The sequence below is a fragment of the Monopterus albus genome, unplaced genomic scaffold (genome assembly GCF_001952655.1).
Source record: "Monopterus albus unplaced genomic scaffold, M_albus_1.0 scaffold22.1, whole genome shotgun sequence".
In the NCBI taxonomy this organism is placed as follows: Eukaryota; Metazoa; Chordata; class Actinopteri; order Synbranchiformes; family Synbranchidae; genus Monopterus; species Monopterus albus.
Genome location: NW_018127902.1, coordinates 2,350,459 through 2,367,669, shown reverse-complemented (window position 1 = coordinate 2,367,669; position 17,211 = coordinate 2,350,459). Strand labels below are relative to the sequence as shown.

Sequence of the window (17,211 nt, the reverse complement as noted above, 5' to 3'; positions counted from 1 at the left end):
CTTTTTAAGGAGAAGAACTAGTGTCCAAGAACCAGACCTAGCAGTGGAATATAAAGATGGCAGAACAGTGACAGTCAAGGTTTTTGGCTGAATATTTCTCAAAGTGAGCTTAGGTATTTCACTACATAGAAAATGTTTATACAAAAAGCAACAATACCAAGGGGGGCACCACTCGGGGTCCTCCCAAGGCTACAGCCAATGTCAGATTCTTAGCTGCTGCTGCTGCCTGTTGTCATTTGAGTGTAATCTTTGTCAAACTTGTGAAGTGATTGTGGTCATTGCAAGCTGAGAGATGTTGATGCAAGAATAGACAAATACTTGCTCAGTCATTTTTGGAGGCAATATTTTACTCATAGCAAGGTACAACATGTACTCTGGAGATATTAGTTCAGTAATGGTGGGAGCTTCAGGATTTAGCAGAGTGATGCAGTGGGGAAATAAAGTGAGAAAATCCCTAAGTGACATGCAGGGGACGTTGCGTAATGTCCATAAGCACCACCTGAGAGCAGAAAGTGTAAAATGGGGGGTAATGTATGATAAAGAGAGAGGTGATGACTTCCAGAGGCTTTTTAATCATGCAGGAGACGATCTACGTGGGGCGTCCCCTACCTCACTCACCTATTCCTGCAGCCCTATCCCTCTGCTGTGACACTCTGTGCATGCACGTGGGTGGTCCCAAGTGGAATCGCACAACAGCTACACGCACCCCTTTTTATAAACACACCACTGTTTCACATGGCATGACAGGCCTGATCTCACCAGGGACTGTAGGCTATTATTTGGAGATGCTGGGGTGCAGATGAGAGCATGAAGAAGACAAGTGAAGATCAGATATGAAGGGAGGAGGTGTTTTATCACTCCTCCTCAGCACCACATCGACCTCCTCCTACAGCCCAGTCAGTCAGCCACTGTGTGTGTGTGTATGTGGGTGGGTGTCTGCTCTGAGTGCTCTATTATAAGGCCACCTGCTTCCTTTTAAATATCTCATCACTTCCTGCATGCACTCAGCAAGCATGCTCACTGCATTAGCTGTGGGGTGGAAAGAGGTGTGTATGTGTGCACACGCACCTGGTATTACTCTCACTGTGAGGACAGACACCGGTTTACACACTCACGGTGTGGGGACTCGGCCTTCTTTGTTGGCACCAGATGCCGTGCCCTGCCACTGAATCCCAGGGTGAGGTTGGGGTGAGTGTCCAGGAAAAGAATGTCCCCATGTGGAGTGTGTGTACTTGTCTTTCTGTAGCTGTGTTGACTAATTTTAGTTTGATGCCATTGTTGTGAGGACAACTTCAAAGGACTGTTTGAGTATTGGGACATGGTTTTAGGTTCAGGTTAGAACTGGGTTTAAGGTAGCGATAGTGTCCTCACAACTCTAGAGAGACCAACATTGAGTGTGTACCAGACCTTTGAAGAGATTCACGGCAGCACTCCAAGCTGAGGACACACTGGACCGTGAGAGCTTGTGTGTGTGTTATGGGTTAGGTGTTTGTGTTGCCAGCATTTCCAGGATGCTCACATTAGGCCTACACCAGCTCCTTCTACGATTTTAATGAATAATTAATGCACAGAAAATGTATTGCTTGACTAGAGTTACCTTGACTAGAGCATGGATGTGCTCCTCTGCCATAAAATTCCCCTCCTCCTCTGCGATTAGTCTTATTATTTAAGCTGCAGATCGTGACAATGTTTTGATGACATTGTACAGTGTGGCGCTGCCAGAGCTCGATTAGCCTCGTCCATATACCGTTTAAATAGATGCAGTCTATGGCCCCGACAGTAGATTCTGTCCACAACATGTGAAATCTCATCTGTGACATGTTATGTTGTTGTCTTTGTACTCATGTAAGTGCACTGAACTAACTTCAGCCCGTGGATCTGCAAGACAGCTGACCAGATTTCTGACATGCCAGAAATCCATCTGAGTGCTCAGCAGACAGATTGTTGGTTCGGCCTGATTCTGAAACGAGTCGGACGCAACTGAATCAGGTCTAACAATCCATACAATGTCTGCTCGGCTTCAGTGTCACAAAAAAACAAACAAATCACCAATCCCCAGTGGCAAAGAAAGAAAAGAAACCTGTCATGGTGATTTTCATGGTAATTTGTGAGATTACAATATGCTAATGTGATAATTATAGTGGTTGCTTGGCATTAATCAGCTTCTGCTGGCAGTATTGCTGTATTTACCATTAAGATTATCGTGGCGCACCATCACACACATACTCCACATTTCTTTCAGGAGACAGTGTTGTTCTTAAGTTGACATAATGAGAGGTTTTAGAGACGCGCACAGCTTTGTTGGTGATATCTGTCTCTGCCAGCGAGTCGATGTTTTCCTCATTAGAGAGAGAAGAGGAATTATGTTACAAGAAGACTGGCACAGATCCATCCACACAGCAACAATCGGCACCCACTCATGCCTGCGAGCGTTACGACTAGAAATAAAATATGCATGTTGATCAGAAAAAAAGGACACAGGCCCAGTTACACGTTATGACATGCCCCCCACTAATTAAGACTATGATTTTGTATTTTTAACATCATCATTTATTCATGTGTGTACAGAGATCCTTATAGAGCAGTACTGTAAATACTCCCACTGATCTGATCTGAGCTTCATCTGCTGCCTTTTTTCCCACCATAGTGAGTCGGGTAATGGAGAGCAGGAAGTATGTTCCGTACATACAGGAGCAGGAAGGCATTACGTACTGTAAATCTACACTGTCGCCTCGAAAGCCTGCTCTTTTCAGCTTTACTGGAAACTGGGTTGAGCATTTTAATCAGGTCATGGCAGCTGAATAAAATGCTTGCTTTGTGTTGTTTGTGCAGCCAACAGCAGGAGTAGTGCTTTTCTTCTTCTTTTGTTATGTTTCCCAGGCAGCCTGTGGATCATTTGTTGTACGGTATTTGTTTTCCGGTCTCATCCTCTAATTGACTCCTCTCGCCCTCCGGGCACAGAAAGACGAGCGCACCCCTACAGGGCTCGCGTCAGATGCTGTGGGTTTATCCCAGCTTGCATCAGATTCAGATCCGCAGCGCACAACAAGCTGACAGGCCCGAGGAGTAGTTTCCTTTCAGGAGCTCTGGTGGATTCCAGCTGCATTTGTGATTTTGTTCGTGTTTAAGTTGTTTTGTGGCTCTGCTGTGTTTTATGTGCCCCTGTGATTGTCCGTGCGCTGCCCTGTATGGTCTCATACTGTATGTCCCTGCATGTATTCATGCTTGTGTGTGTGTGTTTGTCACTATAAATTGATTTCTAGGGCTTTTAGTGCTTTAGCACTATACAGAGTTCTCACACCCACTCCTCCTGCTCGGCCTCTGTGCCTCTGGACTTCTCATTGTTTACAAACACGGAAAGAGTTTTAGCACTTGAAGCAACGTTTTCTGTTGCAGTACATAGCTGTTGTGGGTGCCTGCAGTGCTTCAAGAGGTCTTACAGTAGCAGTTTGCACTTTATAACATCATGCTTATTTACAGCGAGCTAGGCTGGTTGTGCAGTATATGATCAGTGCATCACACACAAATGCTCCAACTCAAATACTATACCAGGAATAGTAACAGGACTTTGTACAAGACAAATGCTTGCAAACTGATTTTCCACCACACTCAGAAAAAGTGGTGCATTATCCTGATTTTACAGATTAATAATGACAGGCGAAGGTTCGCACTCAGAGGGAACGTGAGAATAAGAGACAACTTTTCCTAACTTGTAAAACACACGTTTTTCTTTTCCCAAAATTGCAACATACTCTTCTGAAATACCGTAAAAGAAACACAGTGTGGTCATTCTATAAATCACTGTCATAAAGATCTAAATCGGGAATATTGTGATGCATCTTGTCTAGCAGTCGATAAGTTCCTAGGTGACATTGTTAACAATGCACTGATTGCAGCTTTCTGGGCCGATTTCAATTTTTCGGGGCGTTTTTCATTTTTTTATTTTTTTTTTTTTTTTTTTTTTACATCTGCCCTGCCAGTTTGATTTTTTTTTCTTCTAAGAATTAGAATTGACAAAATATGGAGACAATATTGTAGCTTTAATGAAAAATTGAATGGTAATAACAATAAAACATTTAAACTTTACATCTCCGTCTTTCTCTAACCCCCCTTTTTTTTTTAACAAACCTCTAACTTACAATGAAGTGCAATATTTGTACTTCTCCAAATATAAACAGGGGCAACAGGTAATAGAAATGGAACAATGTCTGTTACTACTGAGCACACGGTTCTTTTTGAAGCGTGCATAGTTTGTATTTGCTGTGATTTACAGTGGGTTGGATACACTGTACATATGCATGCATTTCAGGTGGAGCCAGTTTTCTCACTGTGTACTATCTGATGGAGATTTGGATGTAGTTTTCCAAGGTGTTTCTATAGGCTCCTCAGTGCGGTGCTTGTACACCAAGCGCTTCCAGAGTGTGAGTGAACATGTGCCTGGTAGAGACACGAGTGCAATCTTCTTTCCAGATGGATGTGAGATGCTATGAGCTGCACGCGCTATGCTTTTGGTCAGCACCACTGTGTGTGCGACGTGAACTGTCGTGCCTCTAAATCTGATTGGCACACAAATCGAAAACCTCAGAGTGATCGGCTGGTCGCCGGTCGAGGTTGATCACAGGGAAACGGGCCATCTGTCGATTGATTGGTGTATCTCTATAAACAACTGCTTCACTAAATATAATGGCTTGATATAGCACCTCTGCTGTCTCTTCCTCTCTGACAGTAACAGTTGTTTTTTTCATTTTGGTCCTTACTGTGAATGTTTCTCATGGCTCTTCAGTAAACTCATCGAATGAAGTTTCAGGTCAATTTCAGACATCTTTATAGGAGATCACAATAAATGATTGGTGTGTGATTAAGCAGGTGTATGTTGGGGGTTAAAATACAATCAAGTGGGACTTGACAGAAAAGGTTTGATAGCCACCTCTTGTGATGCAGTTGGAGACCACCTACACCCTCAGGCACTTTATTATAAAGTTTTAAAACTATGAAGAGTCTAGAATGTGGCCTGACATCGACAGACTGTCACCAGCAATAAGCTTCCTGATCATGGACATTCTCAGGTGTGGAGCTGGTGTATAAACGTATTTGGATGAATAAAGGTACTGTTGATCAAGTCAGTTTAAAATTACAAGCAGCATGGCACAGTCGTTGTTGGAATAACAGATGATAATAATAACATAATAATCTCTCTCAACAGTTTTTTTTATACCAAGCAAGCAGAATGAAAGCACAGCCATAGCAGTCAGCTGTGATAAAGGGAAGTTTTGGATTGCTGCCTCCATTAAGACCCACAGCTCATTAAAGTCTACTCAGCAGAAGACTGAAACCATATTGAACTCCCAGCAAACAGATCAACAGTACAACAGCACAATGAGCGCATAAATAGTCAAGAGCTCCAGATATAATTAAAGTTTTACATCATACGCAAGCTGCCTCCATTTTTCATGTTTGCAAGTATTGACTGAGCTGTCCCAGTGTGTGGATATAACACGCTAATTCTGCTCTTAGAATAGACAAGAGGATTGTTTACCATCGAAGACCACCTGCTAAGGGGCAAGGAAGTGGAAAATTTCCTCACTGGGATCAATAAACTATCACTTTATCATTGTATTCTCACAATGTCTCAGACAAGGCATCAATTATAAGGTTTTGCCTGGAAGTACAAGGTGGCAAACCATCATGTTTTTACTGTATGTAACAGAGAAAACAAAAAATAAAATGGGTAAAATCAACTTTTATCACTCATCGCCTGCTGTCCATAACAGAAGCAACATACTAAACTCCTTGTTTGTTTGGGCTTGTGATAAAAGTTTGTCCCCCAAACTCCATGTTTCAATTTTTAATGCGGGCAAACGCTTCAAAAGCGGCTTTTGAAGATTTTAAAAATGGCTCTGTCATGATGATAAGAGTCAGCCTATAATAAATACAATACTTTTAAATGGATTTAAAATTAATTAATAAAACATGGAGTAACGATGGGACGCCACATTTGTTGAACACCAGCAGCCGACAACAGTTGGAGCAGGCTTGTGTACTGTAGGTGATAACGGTGCTAAAGCTGGTCTTTCACCTGTTGCCACTGATGGACATTTACACAAACTTAGGGTTTTTTTTCTTCTAAAATGCCATAGATTTCTCCTTTTTTGTATTTCCTCTCTGATTAGTCTTTGATCTCTGTGCATGTTCGTCCCTTTCCTTTGGTGCATCTCTCTTTCTCCATCAGTGCGGAGCTGCAGCTCTTTTGTCTGTCTCTGATCTTTAATCTCATGTCTTATCTGGGCTTCAGCCCAAGTTCAGCATCCTCTCATCTGGCTTCTGTTGCTGTCTTACTTCAGTATTGCTGCAATGCCAGGTTTCTGTGTTTGTTACCCTTCAATTTCTATTCACTATAGTACCAGAGCTAACTAGAGTAACGCTAAGAAATCAGCGCCATCAAATGGAACATTTCCTGCATCTTAACTCAAACCTTCATTTCAATGAATATGTGTCTACAAATGAGGCTGTTACACAGGGGTGCTGTCTTTGTCTGTGCCTGCTGTGTCCTCTGACAGACATAAACACTCCCCACAAACAAGTCTCACTTCTTTAAAGTGAAGAAATCTGTCACCCTGCTCCCTGTTTGTCTCTGTCCCTCAGTCATTCATTTCCCCAGACAATTGGTCAGGCTTTGAAGCAGTTAAATAATTCAGTGTTGTCGGTCTGAAAACCAGGTTCTTCCTGAGATTCCTTTCTGCTTCTTCTACAGCTTAAAATCTTCTTCCAGATGGATATTTGCAAGCAATTGCTCATTTTCACAGGCAGGTCAGAGCATCGTGGCCACACAACAAATTAGATTTAAGATTCTATATTTCTTTATCTGGAAAATTGCAGCCAAATGAATGTAAACAAATTCTGCCATGTTCCGTTCAGGTGGCGGCCATCAATCCGAGTCACCCACTCGCCCAGATGCCCCTGCCTCCCTCCATGAAGAACTGCATCCAGCTGGCTGCCTGTGAGGCCAGCGAGCTCCTGCCCATGAACCCCGACCTCCCAGCTGATCTCTTCACCTCCTGCCTCACTACACCCATTAAGATCGCCCTCCGATGGTAATGTCTCTCTCACACTTTCTTTCCCTTCTCTCTGCCACAACACAGCTTCTTGCTACCCATTAAAAATGTGAAATGTGGGTTGTTGAATGGAGGAAATCTTAAATATGTGATCCAGATGGTACATTCAGGATGTGGCCTAATTTCATTGTGGAATAATGAGGTACAGTAAGCTTTTGTCACCTCATCTTCCATGTACTACACTATCTGCCCATGTACGGTCTCTGTCTGCGATGTACCAAATCTCTGTGGTGCCATAAATCATGACTTAACTCTATTGTTTTTTACATTTTAATGACTGGATTCAATTCGCACACACTAAAAGTCACAGGGATGATTTCAACTACCTTTTAACTTTTGTAAGTGTCTAAGTGAGAATGACAGGTTGCCTTCAGGAGTTGTCCTACAGCCAGCCGAATGTTTCTCCTCTGTCATGAATGTTGAAGAGTTCCGTTTATCTTCCTGTGCTCTAAATCCACATCCTGCCATGACCTTCAGTATAATGAGGCCTCAGTATTATGCCATTAATATTGATATCCCTTACCAGCATCCCATTTCGAAGAACAACTTGCTAAAAGCCTGCTGGATAATGTTGACTGAGCTATTCCTTAACACCCTGTGCCTCCAAAAATGGATGTTGTAGCATTCAAGGAAAAATATGGTCTCCGGTCTGATCCCCCCTATTAAAGACACAGTAAAGGCGGCCTGCAGTGGTTTGTATTAATGAATCTTCCTTGTTGGTCGGTAATGAACCAGGGGACATTTAGTCATGTAATATTTATGTGTTATACATGAGACTTCCTCAATTAGCTCTGACTTTACTAAGCTCATTTAGCATAAATGTTAAATGAACATCAAACCTTCAAAAGAGAAAACCAAGCTTTTATCAATTGATTAATTTATTCATTCAACCTTTATTTACACTCAGAAAGGAAAAGTGTAATGATACTAGACAGCGCTCAGAGAGTACAAGCCTCTGTCCCTATCATGCCACTACATCTAAAAGCAATATTCACATGACAGTGACCCTCATGATATGATTCCATGACCATGACAACCTACCCCTAGTATTTGGAGTCACATTGTTTTCATTATTTTGGAAGTTATTCAAGAAAAACAGTAGACATGAGGGATTACTAAATGCCACAAATGGCTAAATAAATGTCCCCTGCAGAATGAAATAAGAATGGGCCACATTCACCAGTCGTTCTTAAGAACAGGTTTGTGTTTGTGAAACCCATTTATGAATTTTTCACCAATGTTTTCTTCTCTGGGATTTGTTCTTAGGTAAGAACAGAATCTGCACACACTCAGTAGTAAACTTATATGTTTGCTGCCATGTGTGAAATAAATGGTACAATTGTATAATATTATAAGATTTAATTTACAATAACAGTTTTTTCATTATTAGTATAAATTTTTTTCGCAGTCCACTTTAGATTTTGTTGTTCAGTGTGCCTCCTGTTACAATTTTTTGCTCCACTCGTCTTCACTCCAAGTGCTAAGCAGCTCTCACATACAGTCAACAGCCTTTTCAACACTTACAAATGTCAAGAATTCTTTTAAAATATCCTAGTTCTTGATGATGATCCGGATGAGCATCTGAATCTAATGGATTGGGCCATATCCTACCTCTTCAAAGCATTTCATCCAAATCCATTCATTACACTTTGAGTTATGCTGTGAACAAACCAACAAACACAAATAAAAACATTACAGCCACTTTCAGACAGAGCTTCATAAGTGTGAAAAAACACGGCCCTCACCATTCATCTCTACTGGGATCCTGACCCCCTATCAAATAGATTCCCCCAAAAGCACAAAGCTGGTGTCTGAAAGCCTTAATTAAAGTATGACTAGGTGACCTTTGAAACAACACTATTCCTTTTAAAAATAAAAAAGTGAATTTATAAGCACTAAAGTACACCTCTATTCAATTCAGTACATTCAGGGGTTTTGCTGCTACAACTGTTGCTGCTAATGTTTGCTACAGATAATAGTTGCTGTGTAACTGACATTACTGAGTCTGTTTGCTAGCCTTATGACTCTTCTCTACTTGTGCCACTATTACTCTACCTTTAAAATTTAATAGTGTCCCATAATTGTCCACTGTGGCTACAATGACCATGATTTAGCAAAAGTTAGAGGCTTGCTTTAAACTCCAGGCCTTGGAGGAAGAGGCACTATGTGATGCTGGGAGGGACTTTACTAAGTCCAGATGTAGTATACAGCTGGTGTTCAGTGTCATCCTGCCAGTTTTGGTCAAGAATAACTATTTGATTGAGAATAGTCCCAGAACCTCCCAGCCAGATTAAACACGCCAGCTGTGACTTGCATTTACATCAACCTGCTCTCCAGCTTGCACTGAGACCTGGCAGTCTCCAAAGATGATGCAGCTCACTCTCACCACGTCCTCCTTCCTCCTGTTCTTCGTGTACTTTTTTTGTTGCCTAACCCGGCCTGCTTATTATTTTCTAAATAAAGAAATGCCGAGTTGTCTTCTCCTTAATTTCCCACAGTGCCAGAGTGAGATAAGAGGAGAAAATGAAGGAGGGATGAGGTGGAGTTTGGCAGGGTTAAAGTAGGTGGACAAAGGGATTCACTGATGTGCTGGCTTAGTTTGACTTTAAAACTTTAATGAGATGCATTGAAGGATGGGTGATGGGGTTTACAGAGAGAAGGAGAGAGCCAGGCAGAGTGAGTGCATGTGTACCTTTTATCGCTCAGCTGAGCAGAAAATCATTACTGATGGACTGCCATCTTCAAGGGATTTCCCACTGGTGGATGGGGAGGTATGGGGGAGATTGAGAGGCAGGGAACAGGATAACGTGGCTAAAGAGAGTGAAAGCAACAACAGATGAAGGCATTAAAGCTCCGTGTGTGTGTGTGAAATTTAGCCAAGGTAATGGTGGGCCTAGTCTGCCTGTTGATAGGTCAGGATTCAATACAATATGAATCCTAATTAGACAGCACTCAGAGAACACACACCTCTGCCAAGGCAGCTTCCCCATAATGCCATTCCATCTAAGATCAGCATTCCCATGGTAGACCTCATAATATGATTCCTTGACTATGAAAACCTGTCCCTAGCATTTGAAATTACATGAATATCATTATTGTTTGAAAGTTATTCAAGAAAACTAGAATTCACTAATGGCGATTTTCTTCAGGATCAAAGGCAGCAAGTTTTGAAGACAGGAGCATGAGATATACACAAAAAATGATATCAACATTTTCTGGAATTTTTGCCGATAATAAACAGATGGTATTTTGCATCCTTCAAAAATGTGTTTGATAAAGTCTTATACTAGCTTGCTCTGGTTAATAGCATATTAATTGTTGCTTACTAATGATAATAATGGAAACAAGATTTAAGGAAAACAGGTTTTACTTATTTAGTTAAAAATGAAGCACTGAAGTAGAACAGTACACTGTAGTTTTGCGGAATGATTCCGCTAATGTTTGCTGAGACAAGCATCGACTTGCACACTCAGTGCCCACAGGCAGTATAGTTTGTGCTACTAGGCACCATGACACAGTGAACGTGTGGACTCTCTGGGCTTGTTTTTGATTATTTTGTAAAGCAATACCCTGTTAGCTCACACATCATTAAAGCAACAATTGAGATATTATCATCGATGATATATATCTGTAGTGGAAATGACTATGCTTATGAATATTTATCTAATATTTCTAATATTTTAATATTGTATTACCTTGTTAGAGTAGGGCACCAGAGTGCTATCATTTCTCATGTCATCTTTGGTGTGTATTGTTTCCAGTAAATAGGTCAATGAACCGTGGGATTCACTGCATTCAGATCGAGACCGTATTAATAATCTGAATTAATAAACCCATTTTATGTTTGACTGGCATAAATTGATCCTGGTGCCCTACTCTAACAAGATATTACAGTATTAAAATATTTGAAATATAAAATTGTAAAATTAATATGAATAAAGTGTAGTCATTTCCGCTACACATTGCACACCCCTTGTTGAAGAAAAAGGCCGACCCTCTGCTGAATAAGCAAAGTTTCAATTACAATTTGGTGTTAGTTGCAAGTCTGTTGCATTATTTGTTGTGTCACAGTAGCAAGTTTTCCATGAGCCGTATAAACCTGACCACTACTTGGAATCCAGATCATACTTTGGTGTGCGGTAGATCTTATTGTGCAGTTTTTGTCCAGCCATTGTAGGTATGTATGGATTTAGAAGTGAAAATAATGAAATTGGCCCTATCTCACCCTGGTGAAGAATCCTTTAAAAAATGATTGGATCTGGATAATGACCCAGATCAGTACCTAAATCTACAAAGAGAATAGCTTTTGTTGAATATTGAAAGGATGGCACAGAATAGTTAAAAAAACTGTTTTTGTACAGTTCCCCCTGTGCAGTACAGTGAGAATGGAAATTTTAACAAAAACTCTCATCGCCTGATTTACTACCACTGTGACAGATGGAACTGCAGCTGAAATGTAACTTCAGGAGAAAGCAGTTGGAGAAATTTGGGGTGCTGCTGTCAGCGTAGCAGCTGCTAGTCATCTTAGACCTCCATAATGTGTTTGATGAAGGAGAGGATCTTTGTAAATCGCATTGTTCACCAGAGAAGAATGTCATGGACTTCATAGGCTTTCAGGTTGAGCCATGCTTCAATAACTGAATGAAATAAAAGATGATTTGACTGGCAGAAGGTTCACTCACTGTAAACTTACACTTTCTTCTAGCTCCCTCTCACTACACCTGTACAATACAAGCAGCCATGTATTCAGGTTAACACTGCTCATTTACATCAGTGCTGGTGAACATGCTGCTAAATGGAAAGATTGCGCGCACACAAAATAGCCTCACATTCATTGAGAACAAATGTGGCTGTACCACTGTCCTCCCATTTGCTAAATCAGTCTGTGCAACTGATGTTTGCAGAAGGAAATTAAAATGGCGGTCACAAATTAAAACAAGAGAGGCTGGTCTAAGGTGGTCTTCCACGAGCTTTGAAGAAGAGCTTCAGTGTTCCTCACAGTGCTCCTTGAAGGGTTGAACAAGAGTCTACAAAATGAGCTTCCTTCATTACAGTCAACTGATTTCTCTGATATGTAACGCCAGTACTGATATTTCAGAGGTGATAAAATCTGATAAATGAGCTGATATAAATTTCTTACATGAACACACATTTTTGACAGATATCCCATACATTTGGTTAGAGAATCATGGAGATAGTCACTGGGCAGGAGATTTTACGACTGAGAAACAAAGCACTGTTAAGTGGAGAGACTTTGAGTTGAGACTGTTATAAAATTACTGCAAATATATTTTTATTTCAGTGCTACTATTTTTTTGTCTTTTTATTGGCTGACACACACTAATGAAGTAAATCGGAATTCAGCTGATACAGTGCCTTGCGAAAGTATTCAGCCCCCTTGAACTTTGCGACCTTTTGCCACATTTCAGGCTTCAAACATAAAGATATAAAACTGTAATTTTTTGTGAAGAATCAACAACAAGTGGGACACAATCATGAAGTGGAACGAAATTTATTGGATATTTCAAACTTTTTTAACAAATAAAAAACTGAATAATTGGGCGTGCAAAATTATTCAGCCCCTTTACTTTCAGTGCAGCAAACTCTCTCCAGAAGTTCAGTGAGGATCTCTGAATGATCCAATGTTGACCTAAATGACTAATGATGATAAATAGAATCCACCTGTGTGTAATCAAGTCTCCGTATAAATGCACCTGCACTGTGATAGTCTCAGAGGTCTGTTTAAAGCGCAGAGAGCATCATGAAGAACAAGGAACACACCAGGCAGGTCCGAGATACTGTTGTGGAGAAGTTTAAAGCCGGATTTGGATACAAAAAGATTTCCCAAGCTTTAAACATCCCAAGGAGCACTGTGCAAGCGATAATATTGAAATGGAAGGAGTATCAGACCACTGCAAATCTACCAAGACCTGGCCGTCCCTCTAAACTTTCAGCTCATACAAGGAGAAGACTGATCAGAGATGCAGCCAAGAGGCCCATGATCACTCTGGATGAACTGCAGAGATCTACAGCTGAGGTGGGAGACTCTGTCCATAGGACAACAATCAGTCGTATACTGCACAAATCTGGCCTTTATGGAAGAGTGGCAAGAAGAAAGCCATTTCTTAAAGATATCCATAAAAAGTGTCGTTTAAAGTTTGCCACAAGCCACCTGGGAGACACACCAAACATGTGGAAGAAGGTGCTCTGGTCAGATGAAACCAAAATCGAACTTTTTGGCAACAATGCAAAACGTTGTGTTTGGCGTAAAAGCAACACAGCTCATCACCTTGAACACACCATCCCCACTGTCAAACATGGTGGTGGCAGCATCCTGGTTTGGGCCTGCTTTTCTTCAGCAGGGACAGGGAAGATGGTTAAAATTGATGGGAAGATGGATGGAGCCAAATACAGGACCATTCTGGAAGGAAACCTGATGGAGTCTGCAAAAGACCTGAGACTGGGATGGAGATTTGTCTTCCAACAAGACAATGATCCAAAACATAAAGCAAAATCTACATTGGAATGGTTCACAAATAAACATATCCAGGTGTTAGAATGGCCAAGTCAAAGTCCAGACCTGAATCCAATCGAGAATCTGTGGGAAGAACTGAAAACTGCTGTTCACAAACGCTCTCTATCCAACCTCACTGAGCTCGAGCTGTTTTGCAAGGCGGAATGGGCAAAAATTTCAGTCTCTTGATGTGCAAAACTGATAGAGACATACCCCAAGTGACTTACAGCTGTAATCGCAGCAAAAGGTGGCGCTACAAAGTATTAACTTAAGGGGGCTGAATAATTTTGCACGGCCAATTTTTCAGTTTTTTATTTGTTAAAAAAGTTTGAAATATCCAATAAATTTCGTTCCACTTCATGATTGTGTCCCACTTGTTGTTGATTCTTCACAAAAAATTACAGTTTTATATCTTTATGTTTGAAGCCTGAAATGTGGCAAAAGGTCGCCAAGTTCAAGGGGGCCGAATACTTTCGCAAGGCACTGTATATTGTTCTAGTGGAGAGTGCTGTCTGTAGCACATCATCCAAAATCTGCAGCATAGGCATTCAGCTGGGTTGAGATCAGGGAATAGGTTTCATGACAGCCCTATGGCCATGCCTGTCCTTGCCTTGGCATATGGCCGTGATGCTCTGTATTACACAGTGTTACACAGCTACAGTGGTCGATGTGTCCTCATCCACTGTGACAGAAGTCTTAACTCACTTAGATCTTCTCAAGTCCATCAGATCTGAGGAGCAGTTGTTGTAAATGATCGCTCATGTTCAGTCACTCACATAGGTGTGTGTTTATGTACGTATCAAGTAGAACAATGAGCTTATTGAAACTGTTCACCCGGGAGCGCTCCTCATAAAAACTCTGTGCAAGCTACATGCAAGTTGGCAGAATATGCTGTAAAATTTAAGGTATTCACTCTTTGCTTGGTAACATCAGGATTTTTATGAACTTGGTGAACTTCTGTATAGTTTGCTACATCTATGTGGTATTTATTAGCTCAGAGAGAGTGTAATCCTGCTAGCATTGTTACAAGTAAAATACTGTAAGGTTTCCTTTGGTTTTACTGGGTAAGCAGACCAAAGGATATAAAGGATTTGACTCTGTCTATAAGTTCAGGCTGTAAAACACTACATGTGGTGTTGAAATTTAGTGTTTTCTCTGCTATTTGAAATAGTGTAGTGCATTTGCTAAAAAAAAAAATACTAAAACTGTCAGTAAGAAGTAGCCTAATTTAATGTGCATTGTATGTGAAAGCAGAAGTTAGACTGTAAAATGAGAGAATTTGTATAAAATGACCTTTTCACAATTGCCATTACAATTTAAAAAAAACAAAACAAGTGAAAACCTTAGTTGACAACCATTTTAGTTTTCATCATGCTAGAAGTGATGCTGGTCATTCTGTCATCATGATGCCAGATTAATGTAATTACTGTACACAATTTACTATGTAAATGACAGTAAAGGTGCACAGTTCCTACTACTGCCAGTGTAGCAATATGAAATATCTCTGCACATTTCCCTTAAATAGTTTGACAAGTATCCGTACTTTTTACAGTTTGTAACTTCACTGCTCAGGCCTTAGTGCCCAGTCTGGTGACCTTTGTGACCTCTGAAAATGTATGAAATTGAGGCCAAATTAGGAAATGTATGGCCTGGTTGAGAGTGATGCCCTTTATAAAAAATATTCACATTTGTTATTTTTCTCAATTTTCTTGAAGTTTTTCTTCAGTTGGTACCCGTCTGTTCACTTCAGTATAGCCCATTTCAATTTATAGCCCATTAAATCACCTGAACATATTCAGGTTATTTTGGGTAGTGAAGTCAGCCTTGACAAACACACTCAGTCTGCCTAAATAATGATATCATCAGGTGACATCTGCTGATTACTATTTATCCAAAGGAGTTTAATTTGAATGTTAAGCCTTACAGCTATGAGTCAGAAAATGTGCTTCTATCTCAGTCAAATCACCATGGCTGCTGTCGTAGCGTCTCAGCAGTTGTTGCATTATTCACTGTTGGAGCCGCTCCAGGACTTGTGTCTCGGTGACATCATTATTGCAGTCTGTCTCTGTGCTGTTGAGCTGAAAGAAAAACACATTTAAATTGACAAAGTAAAAGTGTAGTAGTGCGATGGCATTGCAACATAAATTATGTGGAGTGGATTTGCATTGTCACTGATTGGTGCTATAAGCAAGGTCAACATCCCTGTACGTTCAGGAAATGTCTTTAACAAAATGTGTCCTGTACATCACTAGCACTACACTTTGATGTTGATCTGAGGTGAAAGCAGTAATGAAGCATGTGGGCAGGACACTCTCCATGCATCAATCCATCTATTAGCTACACCTACTTATCCTGTACAGGGTCGTGGGGTGGGGGTTTATCCCACCTGACACTGGGCGGGAGGAGTGATACACCGTTGACAGGTCACCGGTCTTTCACAGGGCTGGACACACAGAGGCAGGCGACCACTCCAACTCTCACTAAATCAATTTAGAGTCCCCAGTCAACTTGACCTGCACGTCTTTTGACTGTGCGAGGTTACTGGAGAAAACCTATGCAGGCACAGGGAGAACATGCAAACTGCACGGAACTCGGTCTTGGAGCCTTCTTACTGTGAGACTACTGTGCCAACCACTGTACAACCTCCATATTCACATTATTCTAATTAATGATTAAATGCAGCACCTTAATCATAATGTATCATCATTTCAGTTGTTGTTTTGAAACAAGAGCAGTTGCACTGGAGCATAGGAACTGCCACTTTATGAGCAGCTTGTTTTGAGCTTATGTAATAATGACAAATTTGGTAAGATTTTGAAATGCACGTTTTGTTAATGTACTTTCATGGTTTGCATAAAAATATTTTCTACTACAAAATTGATTTTACACATACAGTGAATAATGCAACAACAGCTGACACTGCAACAACTTTGCCCTATAAATTTGAAGGGCAAAGTAGCAAAATTGAATGTACCAGAAGGTACAGCAGCTGTGGTCGGCACCTGCAATGGATTATAGTTGTGAATCAGAATCATGGTGGGAATGAAGTAAACGTTTCTCAAAACGCTGCAGGATAATCCACTTCTTCACTGTTGTGTTCACAATATTTCTTATTGGTTTTTCAGAATGTGTTTGAAAGCAGCCGTTTGTAGTTGGAACCACAGGATCCCAAAGCCACGCCAGTGACCTGTGTAGTTGTTCTACCATCTCAGAGATTACGAGTCTGTCTTAGGGCAGAGACACAACAAGCCAACAGTTGGCTGTCAGCCATCGTCAGACCGTCAGAGATTGTCTGTCAGAGCTCGTCTGTCAGCTCATTCTCCTGGTGTGTCCCACACCGTTGGCACTAGATGGTCCCTGTCTGCAGCTTTTCAGACGATTTGACGTGTTGAAGTCGGTGGTCAGGCCTCATTGGTGAGAGAGACCACTCTGATTGGCAGTTCAGCTAAGCAAATAAGTGCATGAGAAGAGAACAGTTCGAGAAAGTTCATTCTGTCACTGTAGTATCCATGATTTCACACATTTAGACTACGTTCACACTGCAGGTCTTAATGCTCAGATCGGATTTTTTGCCGAAATTCGATT

General features: G+C 41.0%; 1 protein-coding gene and 1 long non-coding RNA gene across 2 annotated transcripts in view; one reads left to right on the top strand and one right to left on the bottom strand.

Moving 5' to 3' along the window:
- rptor (regulatory associated protein of MTOR, complex 1) overlaps positions 1-17,211 on the top strand; it is a 186,077-nt gene that overhangs the window by 67,505 nt on the left and 101,361 nt on the right. The window contains 1 exon segment of the mRNA XM_020594142.1: positions 6,916-7,091. Within this exon segment, the coding sequence (XP_020449798.1) occupies positions 6,916-7,091 (176 nt within the window).
- LOC109956794 (uncharacterized) lies at positions 9,809-17,166 on the bottom strand. Its single transcript, XR_002274466.1, has 3 exons — positions 16,629-17,166; positions 15,593-15,704; positions 9,809-9,923 (listed from the first exon to the last, which is right to left on the bottom strand). It is a non-coding gene; the product is annotated as an uncharacterized LOC109956794 (long non-coding RNA).